Below are 12,443 nucleotides of genomic sequence, written 5' to 3'. Positions count from 1 at the left end.
GGCTAAATGTGCAGCTACACGTTGCAGACAGAGAGAAGCGGTGAGAGGAGCAGAGGTCAGATGTGTTGGATCACAGTGAGGAAGAGGAGGGTGAGGCTTTACCTGTGTCCTGGGCCTGGGAGGAGGAGGAGGACAGCAGCAGCAGCAGGACGGCCGCCACCGCCAGAGACAACCTGCTCTTCATCTTCAGCTCCTCTGGCTCAGCAGCGCATGGATGAGGCTGCGAGAGGAACGAAGGGGAGAGAGAGTGAGACCGGCACCGGCACCGGGGCTCCACGGGGACTCTACACAAACCTGGGGGGGGGGGGGACCCCGAGGCTCCTTCACTGATCTAACGTCACAGGGACCAGACAACGTGGCTAAAAATACATATTCCCACAATTCTAAAACTGCTGCAAAAAAAAGAAATACATTATAGATTTAACATGGATGAAAGTCAAAAAATCCAAAACTTAACAACGCACACAACCAACAACCGATCAATCCGCGTAAAGTGAATGGAAACCCCGCTGCAGACAGATGTGCCTTCTCTCTGCGTTGGATTCAAATGACACTGACAAAGGTCCAATCCAGAATCTAATGTTTCCCCTGAAGAGATTCACAAAGTCTTTCCACAGCTCGACATGCACGAGCATCCACCTCTGGCACTGTGCGCAATTACGCAGCGCAAAGCAAGAAATAGTCCACACGTCTCTGGGAATATTCCGAATAAAATGTGCTTTACTGGGACGACTGAGATAATTAAGACAACAGAAACTATCCCTCTAATTAATTAAACTCACTAACTGCGTCTGGAGCTCAAATAATTCTCTCAAAACTGCAGAAAACCAAGCATCACTGACCTAGAGGAGACTGGAGGAATTCTTTGGTTCGGTTCTAAAAGGCGAGGACAGACAGATTAGATCTCTGCAGCAGACCCCAGCCAGAGGGAGAGGTGGTCCGGTGGGGAAGTCAGGCAGCTCTGCGGGGTTCTGGTGCCCAGACGCGTCGGTGAGTCTCTTTCCAAGTGGGAAGCTCCGTCCACACAATCCGCTTCTTAACAGGGGGGGCAGCTCCCAGCTCTGACGACATCCAGCCAGAGAAAAGGATGTGTAACCACGTCTGAGAAGAGCAGGGAGACACACACACACACAGGGAGGTGCACGCACACACACACAACACTCGGAAACTTTTAGGCTACATACTTTTCTACATTCCTTTCCGGTGATGGAGGAACTTCTCTGCGTCTCGGCCGCAAAGAGCCAGCAGCGCAGGTCTGCTTTTCGGGAAGAGGGGGACGACTGGAGGGAAACTGTCTGAGCTTTTTACCCCTTTTTCATTCTGTGAATCAACGGGAAAATATTACACAGTCGAGGAAAGTTAACCTCAAGTCAGTCTTTCCCCTTTTCATGCATCCTCCAGTTTCCAGGGGCGGACCTGAGGGTTCTGGGGTCCTTTCATGAAAGTGGACAAGACACCAGTTAATTATAATCACGTATTCAAATCACAGAGTTCATTCAGACAGGAACTAAAAATAACCATAACCCATAATAATCGGGTTAAGGATCCCAATAATCTATCTTTTTGTACACAGTGTAAATTTGCCGATCTTGTCATCACAACCTCAACATTTATTTAACATTTTCCACTTTTTCCAGTCTCCAGCTTCTCTAATGTTTGAACCAACATCCCACATCCATCAAACATTACATCATCAGAGGTCCTACGCTCCCCCACATGCCCGGATTCCTCAAAGTAAACGTGTGGGTGGTTGGAATCTTATATCTGGTGGCGTTTACATGTTTCTGGAACTTTCATCCACCCAAATATTTCTTGTATGAAGTTACAAGTGCATAATCATTTCTAAATCCACTGTGATGTTCTCATGACGATCAGATGTCTTCTCTTCACAAACTCTCGACTTGTGTTAGACAAACTTCTTATTGTTCTAAAGCATTACAGCGTAATCGTACATTTCTACGTCATCCAAACATTTATCCCACAATTTGTCTCCAAACCTGATAAACCACCACACAAACAAAAGGTCGAATCTTTAGTGGCTCACCAACAAAGATCAGCTCTTTGATAAATCCAACTTTGGTTTACATTTTTCAAAATCCCACAAAATTCCGAGTCGTCCACCAAACATGTTGTTGGTCATGATTCAAAATTTGTTGCCATAGCTACATAATTCAACTCTTCGCAAACTTAAAACCAGCATTTTTAGAAAAGCATGAATAGGAACATTCTCAGAGCACTTGGCGCCCCCTGGTGCTTTTTAAAAGACCTGCTGTTATCAAATACATTTTACGTAACTACACAAAATCATCCATTTAATATTTAGTGTTTTGTTTGGCAGGTTTGGGAACCGTCCAATCAGAGGCCTGTTTTCTTCCCCAGTCCTGGGTCTGTGTCGGGTTTCATTTCTCAGCGTGAACGAGAAGCTGCGGATCATCTGGTTACTTTTAAGAGTTAAATGATCTGAACTGAGAGAAGAACCGGCCTGAGGGTTTCTCCTCTCACACCCTGAACCAGAACCCACCCAACACACCCTGACCCAGAACCCACCCAACACACCCTGAACCAGAACCCACCCAACACACTCTGAACCAGAACCCACCCAACACACCCTGAACCAGAACCCACCCAACACACCCTGAACCAGAACCCACCCAACACACCCTGAACCAGAACCCACCCAACACACCCTGACCCAGAACCCACCCAACACACCCTGAACCAGAACCCACCCAACACACCAGGGAGAAGATTAACAGGAGGAATCTGACTACATCTAAATGTGTTTGGTTCTGAGCAGCAGAACTAATGACAGGATGTAATTTCATGTGTTAACATCCGGACGTGTTTCAGATGCTTGGGCACTCTGGAGAATTCAGGGCCGACGCCGAGGGGCTGGTTTCTTTGTAAACGTCGCCCTCCAGTGACTAAGACTTGAACATTCACACAGAAAAACACAGCAGAGACTTTTCATCTGAACTTTTCTCTACAACAGAAAGTGGTTTGAATAAAACCTGCTGAGGACAGGAACCTGAAGCCTCTGTGGGACTTTTATTTACACACTCTCACGAATCCCTCAGAAACTTAAAGGATCCGTACAATATTCATAGTTCATTCACATTAGTTAAGTTTTCTCTAGCAGAACTTTCTACTGGAGAAACGGTCCCAGTGGAAAGTTGACCAGGATTTGTTTGTGTGTTGAGATATTCACGTTTGTATTTTGCAGTTTTTTCTGAATAAATATCAGTACACTTGTAAAATCTAAGTTGTTTCTACACACATTTGATCAGTGTTCTTTCACACATTTACAATCGGATTAAACAGAAAAGGATGAGACAGATTCATAATTCTTTACACACAAAAATCATTTCTACAAGAACGGCCACATATTTCATGACTATTAACCATTTTTACACGTGAATTTCACCACATTTAAAATTAAATCAAATTAAAGAGACATAATCCAGTTTTGGTCATGAGAATTTTTTTATTGATCCACAAGTCATCAGAGATAGAGTACAAGAAATAAATATTGATCCCATGAACATGAAACAATATCCCACCACATCTGGAAACGTGTGGCCCCACACATGAGGAGGAGCATCTTTGCATTTGTTGTTTTTACATTTTTAAATACAATATAGAGCGACAGGCCGGTTCTTAAGACAGTGGAGTCACTACTTCTTCTGAGGGACGGCTGCCTTCCACAGCTCGTACAGGACAAACCCAGTTCCTGAAAGAAAACGAGGTCGGTTAGAAAGACGTGACGTTTTAAATTCTCAAGTCAAACACGCGTTTCCCAGCAGAGGAAACACAGTGTAGTCATGACGACAGCCGGCCTTCTGTCGTCGAGGGACAGATCACTGTGCTCCGTCAAAACGTACAGACACAGAGAGGAAGTTAAAAACTACAGCGAGCTTCCTGATCAGATGAGTCATCAAACTGACGTGATAATAACGAGGGTTTTCTAAATATATTAGATAAATGGACAGTTACCACAGGGACACAGGATTCACCAGACAGGATGTTTAGATTCATCAGACAGTTTCCTCGTCGTCTTTGTCGAGTCACAGGTTTTCTCTGATGTTCCAGTGACGGAGCAGATAGAAGCTGAACTTTGTCTAAATCACGACCCACGTGTCCAACTTTTTGCAGCAGCTTATATAAATATAATATTATACATCATATCTGCTGCTGTATTCTGACGCCTGCTCTGATGGGTGATGAATAATTTAAAGCTTTGACGTCAGGATTGAGAGCAGAGACGTCGTCTTCCGGCACCAAAGCCAGCGCGACAGACAGAAACACAATGGAAGCAGGTTGACGGACATGATGTGTTTTAAAACCAAGACATTTCTCCGATCATCGTGAAACCGAACTCTGCTCTGACACAGCGATTGTGAAATGAAAACAGTGATTCAGGTAAATGACACTGAAACTGCTCTGATGTCAGCGTTTCTGTTGTTGGATGAAAAGTGATTTTTAATGTTATTCTAGCTGCTTCTTGCTCATGTGGTGAAACATCTAAAATCAGATAGAAAGAAGTTCTTCTCACCCAACACAGTGAGTGTCATCGTTGCTCTGTACAGCAGAGCGTCACTGGTGCCTCCTTTCAGATGAACCGGCAGCCCGTTGTCCTCCTGCAGGAGAGACACAGGACAGAAACTTTAGAGGAGCAACAGCTGACATTACAGCACCGTGAATATCAGGTTATAAAACTGGAAAAAGACCGAACCCAACATCAAATTCACTGTTTTATGTTTGACCTGATTTTCTTTTTCTCAATTTGCTCCGTGACCTTGTTCAAGTGAAAAGGTCACGAAACGTTTCGTCTTCTGCTGTTTTAAAATTCTCACTTTATTATTCATCGTGTCTTTAAAGTCTTATGTCTTTTATTGTGGTTCTTAATGCAGCTGGTGCCACTCAACACATGAAATACACAAACCAAGACAAAGTTTCAATATAACGTAGCAGAGCGTTGAGCCACAGCAGGTTTGAATGGGTTATACCTGGAGGTTACACCAGATTCCAGATGTTATGAATCTGTGCTGCTGTTTGGACTTGTTGAGCAGTCAGGATAATCAGCCTGTCACCACACACACTATAATACAATCAACCTCTATACAGTTCAACACAGGTTTAATATGATGTCATATTAAACACAGATATGCGAGAGGATCACATCGGCTGGACAGATACATAACTTCAAGTTTAAAGTAATGTTCTAAATACTGAGCCAACATTTATCAGGTCGTTTGATTCGGTCTTAAAACTGAATTAGAATTTAATATCCTATATTTTAGTTTATTCATTTTCAGCCGAGCACTTTGTAACCTTGGTTCTGTGAGTGCTGTAAAATAAAGTTATTAACTGAGGTCAGTGCTGAACCACAGACTGAGCTGGTTACACTAAACTCACATTATGATTATGATTATGATTATGATGCTAATGACCCTCAGGGCTTGTTCTGCTCGTGTATCTGAGGTTTGAAGGTGGAAGTTAAGACTCGTTATTCTCTGTCTCTTCCCTCCGGTCACCGGCTCGTGTACCGGGGTGCTGCACGGAGCTCTGACCTGAAAGATCTTCTGCTTCTCGGGGACCGAGTTCTTCATCTCCCGGCGGGTGGAGCTGGAGAAGCTCCGCCGGGCCACCTGCCGCAAAGCCTGGGGACAAGCAGTTAGCACGGTTAGCTCGTTTAGCTCGGTCAGCAGGGTTAGCTCGGTCAGCAGGGTTAGCTCGGTCAGCAGGACAAGGAGAAACACTTTAATGAAACTAGCAGAGTTTCTAAAAGACAGGAAGCGTCTACGTAGCGGGAGAGAAGCTGAAGCTAAGCTAATGCTAGCGGTGTCCTAACGCCTCCACGTTGACCTCTAATAACCCGGGAGCCGCTGCCCGTCACCGCCTGGTCTCCCGCGCCGCTCGTCGGCAGAACACGAATCAGACTCGACGGTTCAGAGTCAGAGAAACAGAAGAAACCGTGAAGATTAAAAACAGACTCACAAGAACGTGTCTGAACATCTTCTGTCGCGCAAGGACACCGGAACTCTGCACTTCCGCCTTCTGCCGCCTCGTCTTCTTCTGCACAGGGGGACTTCCGGGCTGTGCCGTCTGCTGCCCCCTGCAGGCGGAAACACCAACTGCACTCGGACTCAGTCACCACACAATTCAATTAAAGTTAATAATTTCCCCTATATATTAACAGCAAAAAAAATCCTATGCTCCATATATATAATCCTATGATATATAATATTATGCACCATATATAATACAAATCTTTGTCAAATTTAATTTATTCAAACATTTGAGTGAGGGAATATCTGAGTAAAACAAAGGAAAGAGCAAACTGTTTTTATCCATATGACAAATTTATTCCTTTAGAGCAACAACACAACAGATGAAGTATCAAAAGAAAATCGAGTGCGTCTCAGAATCACAAAATAAACATCTTTACTCAGCACACGTTCACATGCAGCTTCTATTTGACAGGTTTAATGTGTTTGGTTCATATTCAGCTGTTAAACTACTCGACTGTCGTGTAAATGTTGAGTGACAACACCGAAACATTTAATCACATGTATTTCCTCATGCTGCATTATTGTTTTACGTGTAAACGACGAAGAATGAAGCAACGACAGCGTGCTCATGTGCATTTTTCTGTTCCTCGCATCAAGGCAGCAAACTTTAAAATCACTTTCGATTCAAAACCCCTGAGGTCTGACGTGCAAGTACTGGCTTCACAACGCAAACATCTCTTCACATTCTTAAAATAAATACAAAAAACAAGAAAACATTTTAGTACAGCTCCCAGATTCCCAACAGCTCCCTCCGAGGCCGAGGCTCGCTCAGCACGTGTTTACTGGACAAAGGCTCAATGTTAGTTTAGAAGCAGGACGACGGATGAAACGAGGCACAAAGACGAGCGGCTCCAGCTCGATGGTCACATCCCAGCATGCAGCTCGATGGTCACATCCCAGCATGCAGCTCGATGGTCACATCCCAGCATGCAGCTCGATGGTCACATCCCAGCATGCAGCTCGATGGTCACATCCCAGCATGCAGCTCGATGGTCACATCCCAGCATGCAGCTCAGGAGTAAGCAACAACAAGCTCTTCAGTGAGCTGACGGTCTGCAAAGTTACCGGAAAACTTTCACACTCAAAGTTCATGGGCAGAATTTCTTTTCACTGAGATTTGAGGACACGTTTTGGGCTTGAAATGAATTTACATTACGATAGCGACCGGTCAATAAGACGCCCTCTGATGCCAGGATATAATTCTTGTGGGACAATATTACATTTGATTTGTCCTTTGGCTGAAAGAAGTCAAAATTAGTATCAACTTTTAAAATGTCTAAATGAATGAAATAGTCAGATACTAAATGTAAATCCTCTTATTGTGTCGTCTGTAGACAACAGATACATATTCTCATTACTGATTATCCTTCTTTGTTCTGAAATCCAAAGAATTTAATATCACAGAAGAAAAAAAAAAAACCGGCAAATACATAAATCTGTTTCCAATAATCTTTCAATGAATCTTTAGATGCACTATCTCACTTTTTGTTCCGGTCAGTGTTTCGTGTTGAGCCGAGGGCGAGCGACACAGTAAAGTAACAGAACCATTAATCTGAGTACATGAAATATCATGTTCAATATCCATCTTCTCATCTAACAGGTGCATTTCCCCCAGAATGTTGACCTCTTGTATTGTAACTGTAGACGTTTAACTCTTCAGGTGGTTAAAGCTCCATTTCAATAACAACTAAACACACGACACAGTACTGCAGCTATTTTCCACCGTTTACGTGCGAATCCCAAAATAATCCCGAATGAAGTTGTTTTATTTAATCTTGAATTCATTCAAGTCTTTACAAACCTAAATGTGAAATCCCATTTTATATATTTTACTCTAAAAGCAGCAGATAGTGTGACTCGTTGACATATTTTCATTTTTTACGATGGAACATAGTGGACAAAGAAAGTTACTAGATGCCGACTGCAGCTGCTGATATTCTGGTCACCACATGAACGTTTACCAGGATGGACGTGTCACATGATCACATGAGCTGCGTGGGGCGTGGGGGGGGGGCGGGGGGGGCGGGGGCCTCAGTTGGAGATGTCAGCGCTGTTGTTGCGATTCCCGTATTTGTGGTGGATGATGAGCAGAACGACGCCCAGGAAGAAGCAGACGGAGCCCACGGTGATGTAGGCGATGCCCAGGAACGGGTTCTTTCCTCCCATCCAGGAGATGGTGCTCAGGATCATTCGCTTCCTGCCTTCGAAGCTGCGAACAGGATAATCTGGGTTCATCGGGTTAAAGATGGAAACGTTTAACAGTGTTCACAGTTTAAAATGAGCACAGCGACAGCACTTGACTGTCTGTTTGACTCCAAATGGACATCAGCTGTAAGGAAGAGGTGAAACTAGAGATCGAGAGGAAAATGTATAAATAATGGATTCATAAGTTTAGCTGATCTTCCTCTAAGCGTATATCTGTATAAACCTGCTGAGTCATGAAATGCTTTGTGCTGCGTCACATCAAGGATACTATAGACGACCTCCAGAGAGTAGTTTCCTCGGAGCAGAGTGGGAACCATGTTGTCCTTCCTGTTGATGATGCGGTAGAGCTTGCGGAAGGTCGGCAGAGCGGCGGTCCGCATCCACACGATGAAGTCCTCGTTGATGAAGCCGTTGTTCAGCTGGTCGGTGTCCAGCTCATAGACGGGCTTGCGCCAGTTTACCGGCTTCGTTGTTCCTGAGTTAGAAGGAAACATCAGCAGCGTTTAAATAGAATAATTGTTTATTGCTCAGTGATTCGATCCTGATGATATTTTGTGAACTCAAATTTCTCTCCTGTCATCTGTTTTGTCTCCTCACTTATGTCGAGCTGTGTTTTAAAACTTGTTTAAGTTTTAGTCGTCATACACACTGACATGTGTTTACAGACCCACTTCCTGCTACTTCTGGGAGAAGCTGTCTAAAGCTGAGGACTCATTGAAAAATAAACATTTTAAAACAGGTTTTGACATCTCAGTTTTTGTTATTTATAGGCACCGAGGGCGAGATGGTGTGAAACGTTAGAGTAAATCCAGACGAATGACATCTCTGTGGGTCGGTTTAAGATCTGGCAGGATTCTACATTTTTGTTATTGTTAACAAATTCCATTAAAAAGACCAAAACCAAGAATGTGATGGTTTCTTTCTCAACACTGTGGGTGAACCTCAGCCACTGACTCCAACTGAAGACTGAGAGGGTTGAGTCTCATCTTCTCTGAGACACCGAGGAGCTGATACCTTGGAAAACCGCCGTCAGGTTGAGGTTGTCTCCGGGGTTCCCGAACTTCACATGTTTGTCCGTCCACCAAGCGATTCCTGTCGCTCTGAGAGGAATCGGAACCTTTGTGCCGTTGGGGTCGTTGTAAAACAGCTCCAACGTGTCTGCAGGAGACGTAAAGACGACTATTAGACATAAATCTGCAGATGAAGACAGTTTTTAGTGGACAGAGAAGGGGAGGGGCTCACCGTTGAACATGCTGTTGGCGATGGCCCCACACGGTGCTATTGGCTTGTTTTCATGTTTAGCGTATGGCTCACACTCCTTACTGGGCTGCTGTGGACGAGACGGAGACTTTGATAAAAGGACAGGTTTGTGGAACAGATGGAGGAGGTTCGATGCTGCAGGAATGAATTCCCTCTCGCTCTTTAGCAGTAAACAGCACTGAGAGCTTTAAAAAGCCTCTTTGGACAAGTTGTCCCCTGAATGAACAGAAGCAGGTTTAAAAAGCCTCCGTCACTGTGGAACATGTCGTACCTTGAGGGACCCCAAGTGTCCGTTCAGCTGGCTGTCGTCTCTGGACTTGACGTAGCGACGGTGGTTTTGGTAGAAGTTGGAGAGGCCATAATACATGAAGACGTTATTCTGTCGATGAAGAGAAAAGCATTAAAGTCAAAGGAGTCTGGAGCGTGTGAGTATTTCTACGAGAGGAATCCTGAGTGTGTGAGTATTTCTACGAGAGGACTCCTGAGTGTGTGAGTATTTCTACAAGAGGAATCCTGAGCGTGTGAGTATTTCTACGAGAGGACTCCTGAGTGTGTGAGTATTTCTACGAGAGGACTCCTGAGTGTGTGAGTATTTCTACGAGAGGACTCCTGAGCGTGTGAGTATTTCTACAAGAGGAATCCTGAGTGTGTGAGTATTTCTACGAGAGGAATCCTGAGTGATCGGCTCACCTCGTACGGCTGGTCCAGGTAGAAGGGGATCGTGCAGGTACACGGCTGAGTGCTGTTCCAGCTGAAGTTCTGGGAGCAGCTGAAACAGGGACTGGACGCGTCCACTCCTGTGTAATCAATCTGTGACGGCAGAACCCAGACCAGTTAGCTGCCTCGGTATAGACACGGGACACAGATGTAAACTAGATGGAGAACTTTTCAAAGTTATAGTTAAAACCGGATTTACAGCAGAAAGAAGAGAGGAGAGACAAAGAGGAGAGAGCTGATAATGTGTCGTTGGTGGACTTATGAGTTTTAGTTAGTTATTATGAGTTATAGTAAGTGAGTGAGTTATACTTAGTTGGTTATTATGAGTTATAGTTAGTTATTATGAGTTATAGTTGGTTAGTTATTATGAGTTATAGTTGGTTAGTTAGTTATTATGAGTTATAGTTGCTTAGTTATTATGAGTTATAGTAAGTGAGTGACTTATAGTTAGTTGGTTATTATGAGTTATAGTTGGTTAGTTATAGTTGTCATGAGTTTATTCTACAACTTGTCCTGACATGTTTTATGATGTTACCTCAAACTCCCTGATGTTGTGTTATTATGAGTTATAGTTAGTTAGTGAATTAGTTAGTTAGTTAATTGGTTAGTTAGTTGGCATGTTTCTATGACGGTACCTCGAACTCCCTGGTGTTGAGTTATTATGAGTTATAGTTAGTTAGTTAGTTAATTGGCATGTTGTTATGACGGTATCTCGAACTCCCTGATGTTGTGTTATAGTTAGTTGGTTAGTGAGTTAGTTAATTGGTTAGTTAGTTGGCATGCTTCTATGACGCTACCTCGAACTCCCTGATGTTGTGTTATGAGTTATAGTTAGTGAGTTAGTTGGTTAGTTAATTGGTTAGTTAGTTGGCATGTTGTTGTGACGGTACCTCGAACTCCCTGATGTTGTGTTATGAGTTATAGTTAGTTAGTTAGTGAGTTAGTTAATTGGTTAGTTAGTTACCTCGAACTCCCTGATGTTGTGTTATGAGTTATAGTTAGTTGGTTAGTGAGTTAGTTAATTGGTTAGTTAGTTACCTCGAACTCCCTGATGTTGTGTTATGAGTTATAGTTAGTTGGTTAGTGAGTTAGTTAATTGGTTAGTTAGTTGGCATGTTGTTGTGACGGTACCTCGAACTCCCTGATGTTGTGTTATAGTTAATTGGTTAGTTAGTTACCTCGAACTCCCTGATGTTGTGTTATGAGTTATAGTTAGTTGGTTAGTGAGTTAGTTAATTGGTTAGTTAGTTACCTCGAACTCCCTGATGTTGTGTTATGAGTTATAGTTAGTGAGTTAGTTGGTTAGTGAGTTAGTTAGTTACCTCGAACTCCCTGATGTTGTGTTATAGTTAGTGAGTTAGTTGGTTAGTGAGTTAGTTAGTTACCTCGAACTCCCTGATGTTGTGTTATGAGTTATAGTTAGTTGGTTAGTGAGTTAGTTAATTGGTTAGTTAGTTACCTCGAACTCCCTGATGTTGTTGGACGTGACGAACAGGCCGATGCCGATGGGGATGAAGATGAGTCCGATGATGAAGAAGGCCGGCAGCACGGTGCCCGCGGTGAGGATGGGCTGCCACGCCGGGAGTCGCTGCTGTTTGAACGCGGTGTTTTCGGGCTTCTTGCTCCGCAGGGCTCCGCCGCCGGGCCCGGTCACGGTGATGTGTCCATCTTCGTCTTTAGCGCTGTAGCTGGACGCCATCATGACGTTAGCCTGTTAGCCTGTTAGCTCCCGACTCGCTGGCGAAGGGACTTTGATTCACTAACTGCGGTGATAGCGTTGTTAATTAAACGTGTCTTTGTTGATTGAGTCCATGTCTGATGACCGAGGGGCTAGCTACAGAGCTAGCCACAGAGCTAGCTAAACAGTTAGCTACAGAGCTAGCGGCGGCGGCTCCTCCAGGAAGTCCAGTGGACGCAACGCGTGGTGACGTCACGGAGTCGGGTGCTGCTGCCTTCAGGGGACGCAGGAAATATTGGAACTTATTTACGAACCATTAACATGGCGTGTGGGGCGTTTAAGGACAGATTAACACGTGGGACTAAATCGTTCAGGGTCAGAGGGGCCCCTGGGATTCTCATGTAGTGTTTTACTATACACAACCAGAACAACATTTTAGAAAACTCCAAATGTACAAAAGGTTTGTGAGAAAGATTTTTTAAAATGATGTGAGGAAGTCACAGAACAGGAAA

General features: G+C 44.0%; 3 protein-coding genes across 6 annotated transcripts in view; all 3 read right to left on the bottom strand.

Annotated features, from left to right (window-relative positions):
* The window catches only part of col12a1b (collagen, type XII, alpha 1b), an 84,706-nt gene extending 83,666 nt beyond the window's left edge, over positions 1-1,040 (bottom strand). For 2 of the 3 annotated variants that reach the window (XM_034580559.1, XM_034580561.1), the window contains exons 1-2: positions 843-1,040; positions 103-220 (exon numbers count right to left, since the gene is read on the bottom strand). In XM_034580559.1, coding sequence (XP_034436450.1) covers positions 103-184 — 82 coding nt within the window. In that variant the 5' untranslated portion in view covers positions 185-220; positions 843-1,040. The remainder of the gene's footprint in view (positions 1-102; positions 221-842) is intronic. The other variant, XM_034580560.1, reaches the window with a different exon arrangement.
* A 2,424-nt stretch (positions 1,041-3,464) lies between these two features.
* LOC117758772 (cytochrome c oxidase subunit 7A2, mitochondrial) lies at positions 3,465-6,129 on the bottom strand. The gene is made up of 4 exons (XM_034580730.1): positions 5,998-6,129; positions 5,571-5,660; positions 4,553-4,637; positions 3,465-3,730 (listed from the first exon to the last, which is right to left on the bottom strand). Exons 1-4 carry the CDS (start codon positions 6,013-6,015, stop codon positions 3,675-3,677), a joined length of 249 nt encoding a protein of 82 aa, XP_034436621.1. The 5' UTR covers positions 6,016-6,129; the 3' UTR covers positions 3,465-3,674.
* Positions 6,130-7,593: 1,464 nt separating this feature from the next.
* On the bottom strand, positions 7,594-12,204 carry LOC117758748 (cell cycle control protein 50A-like). Of its 2 annotated transcripts, none has more exons than XM_034580696.1 (7): positions 11,713-12,204; positions 10,227-10,346; positions 9,808-9,915; positions 9,519-9,606; positions 9,291-9,434; positions 8,545-8,751; positions 7,594-8,296 (listed from the first exon to the last, which is right to left on the bottom strand). In XM_034580696.1, the coding sequence occupies exons 1-7, from the start codon at positions 11,953-11,955 to the stop codon at positions 8,103-8,105; spliced, it is 1,104 nt and encodes a 367-aa protein (XP_034436587.1). In that variant the 5' UTR covers positions 11,956-12,204; the 3' UTR covers positions 7,594-8,102. The 2 variants fall into 2 exon arrangements, with proteins under 2 accessions (XP_034436587.1, XP_034436588.1); XM_034580697.1 differs by having other exon boundaries at positions 9,519-9,603; positions 11,713-12,201.
* Positions 12,205-12,443: the final 239 nt, after the last annotated feature.

This window comes from Hippoglossus hippoglossus, chromosome 24 (genome assembly GCF_009819705.1).
Source record: "Hippoglossus hippoglossus isolate fHipHip1 chromosome 24, fHipHip1.pri, whole genome shotgun sequence".
Taxonomy (NCBI): Eukaryota; Metazoa; Chordata; class Actinopteri; order Pleuronectiformes; family Pleuronectidae; genus Hippoglossus; species Hippoglossus hippoglossus.
The sequence above is the reverse complement of the archived record's forward strand: the minus strand, read 5'-3'. Positions and strand labels throughout refer to the sequence as shown.

What these genes read in the sequence shown, in the direction of transcription:
- LOC117758772 (XM_034580730.1), bottom strand. An exon ending in AGAAGCAGAAGATCTTTCAG is followed by an intron (nt 4,638 to 5,570) that starts GTCAGAGCTCCG and finishes TCTCTCCTGCAG; the next exon opens with GAGGACAACGGGCTGCCGGT. An exon ending in GATGACACTCACTGTGTTGG is followed by an intron (nt 3,731 to 4,552) that starts GTGAGAAGAACT and finishes GTTTTCTTTCAG; the next exon opens with GAACTGGGTTTGTCCTGTAC.
- LOC117758748 (XM_034580696.1), bottom strand. Translation starts at nt 11,955, where the DNA reads ATGATGGCGTCCAGCTACAGCGCTAAAGACGAAGATGGACACATCACC. An exon ending in ACCTGGACCAGCCGTACGAG is followed by an intron (nt 9,916 to 10,226) that starts GTGAGCCGATCA and finishes CTTCATCGACAG; the next exon opens with AATAACGTCTTCATGTATTA. An exon ending in CTCTCTGGAGGTCGTCTATA is followed by an intron (nt 8,297 to 8,544) that starts GTATCCTTGATG and finishes CGATGAACCCAG; the next exon opens with ATTATCCTGTTCGCAGCTTC.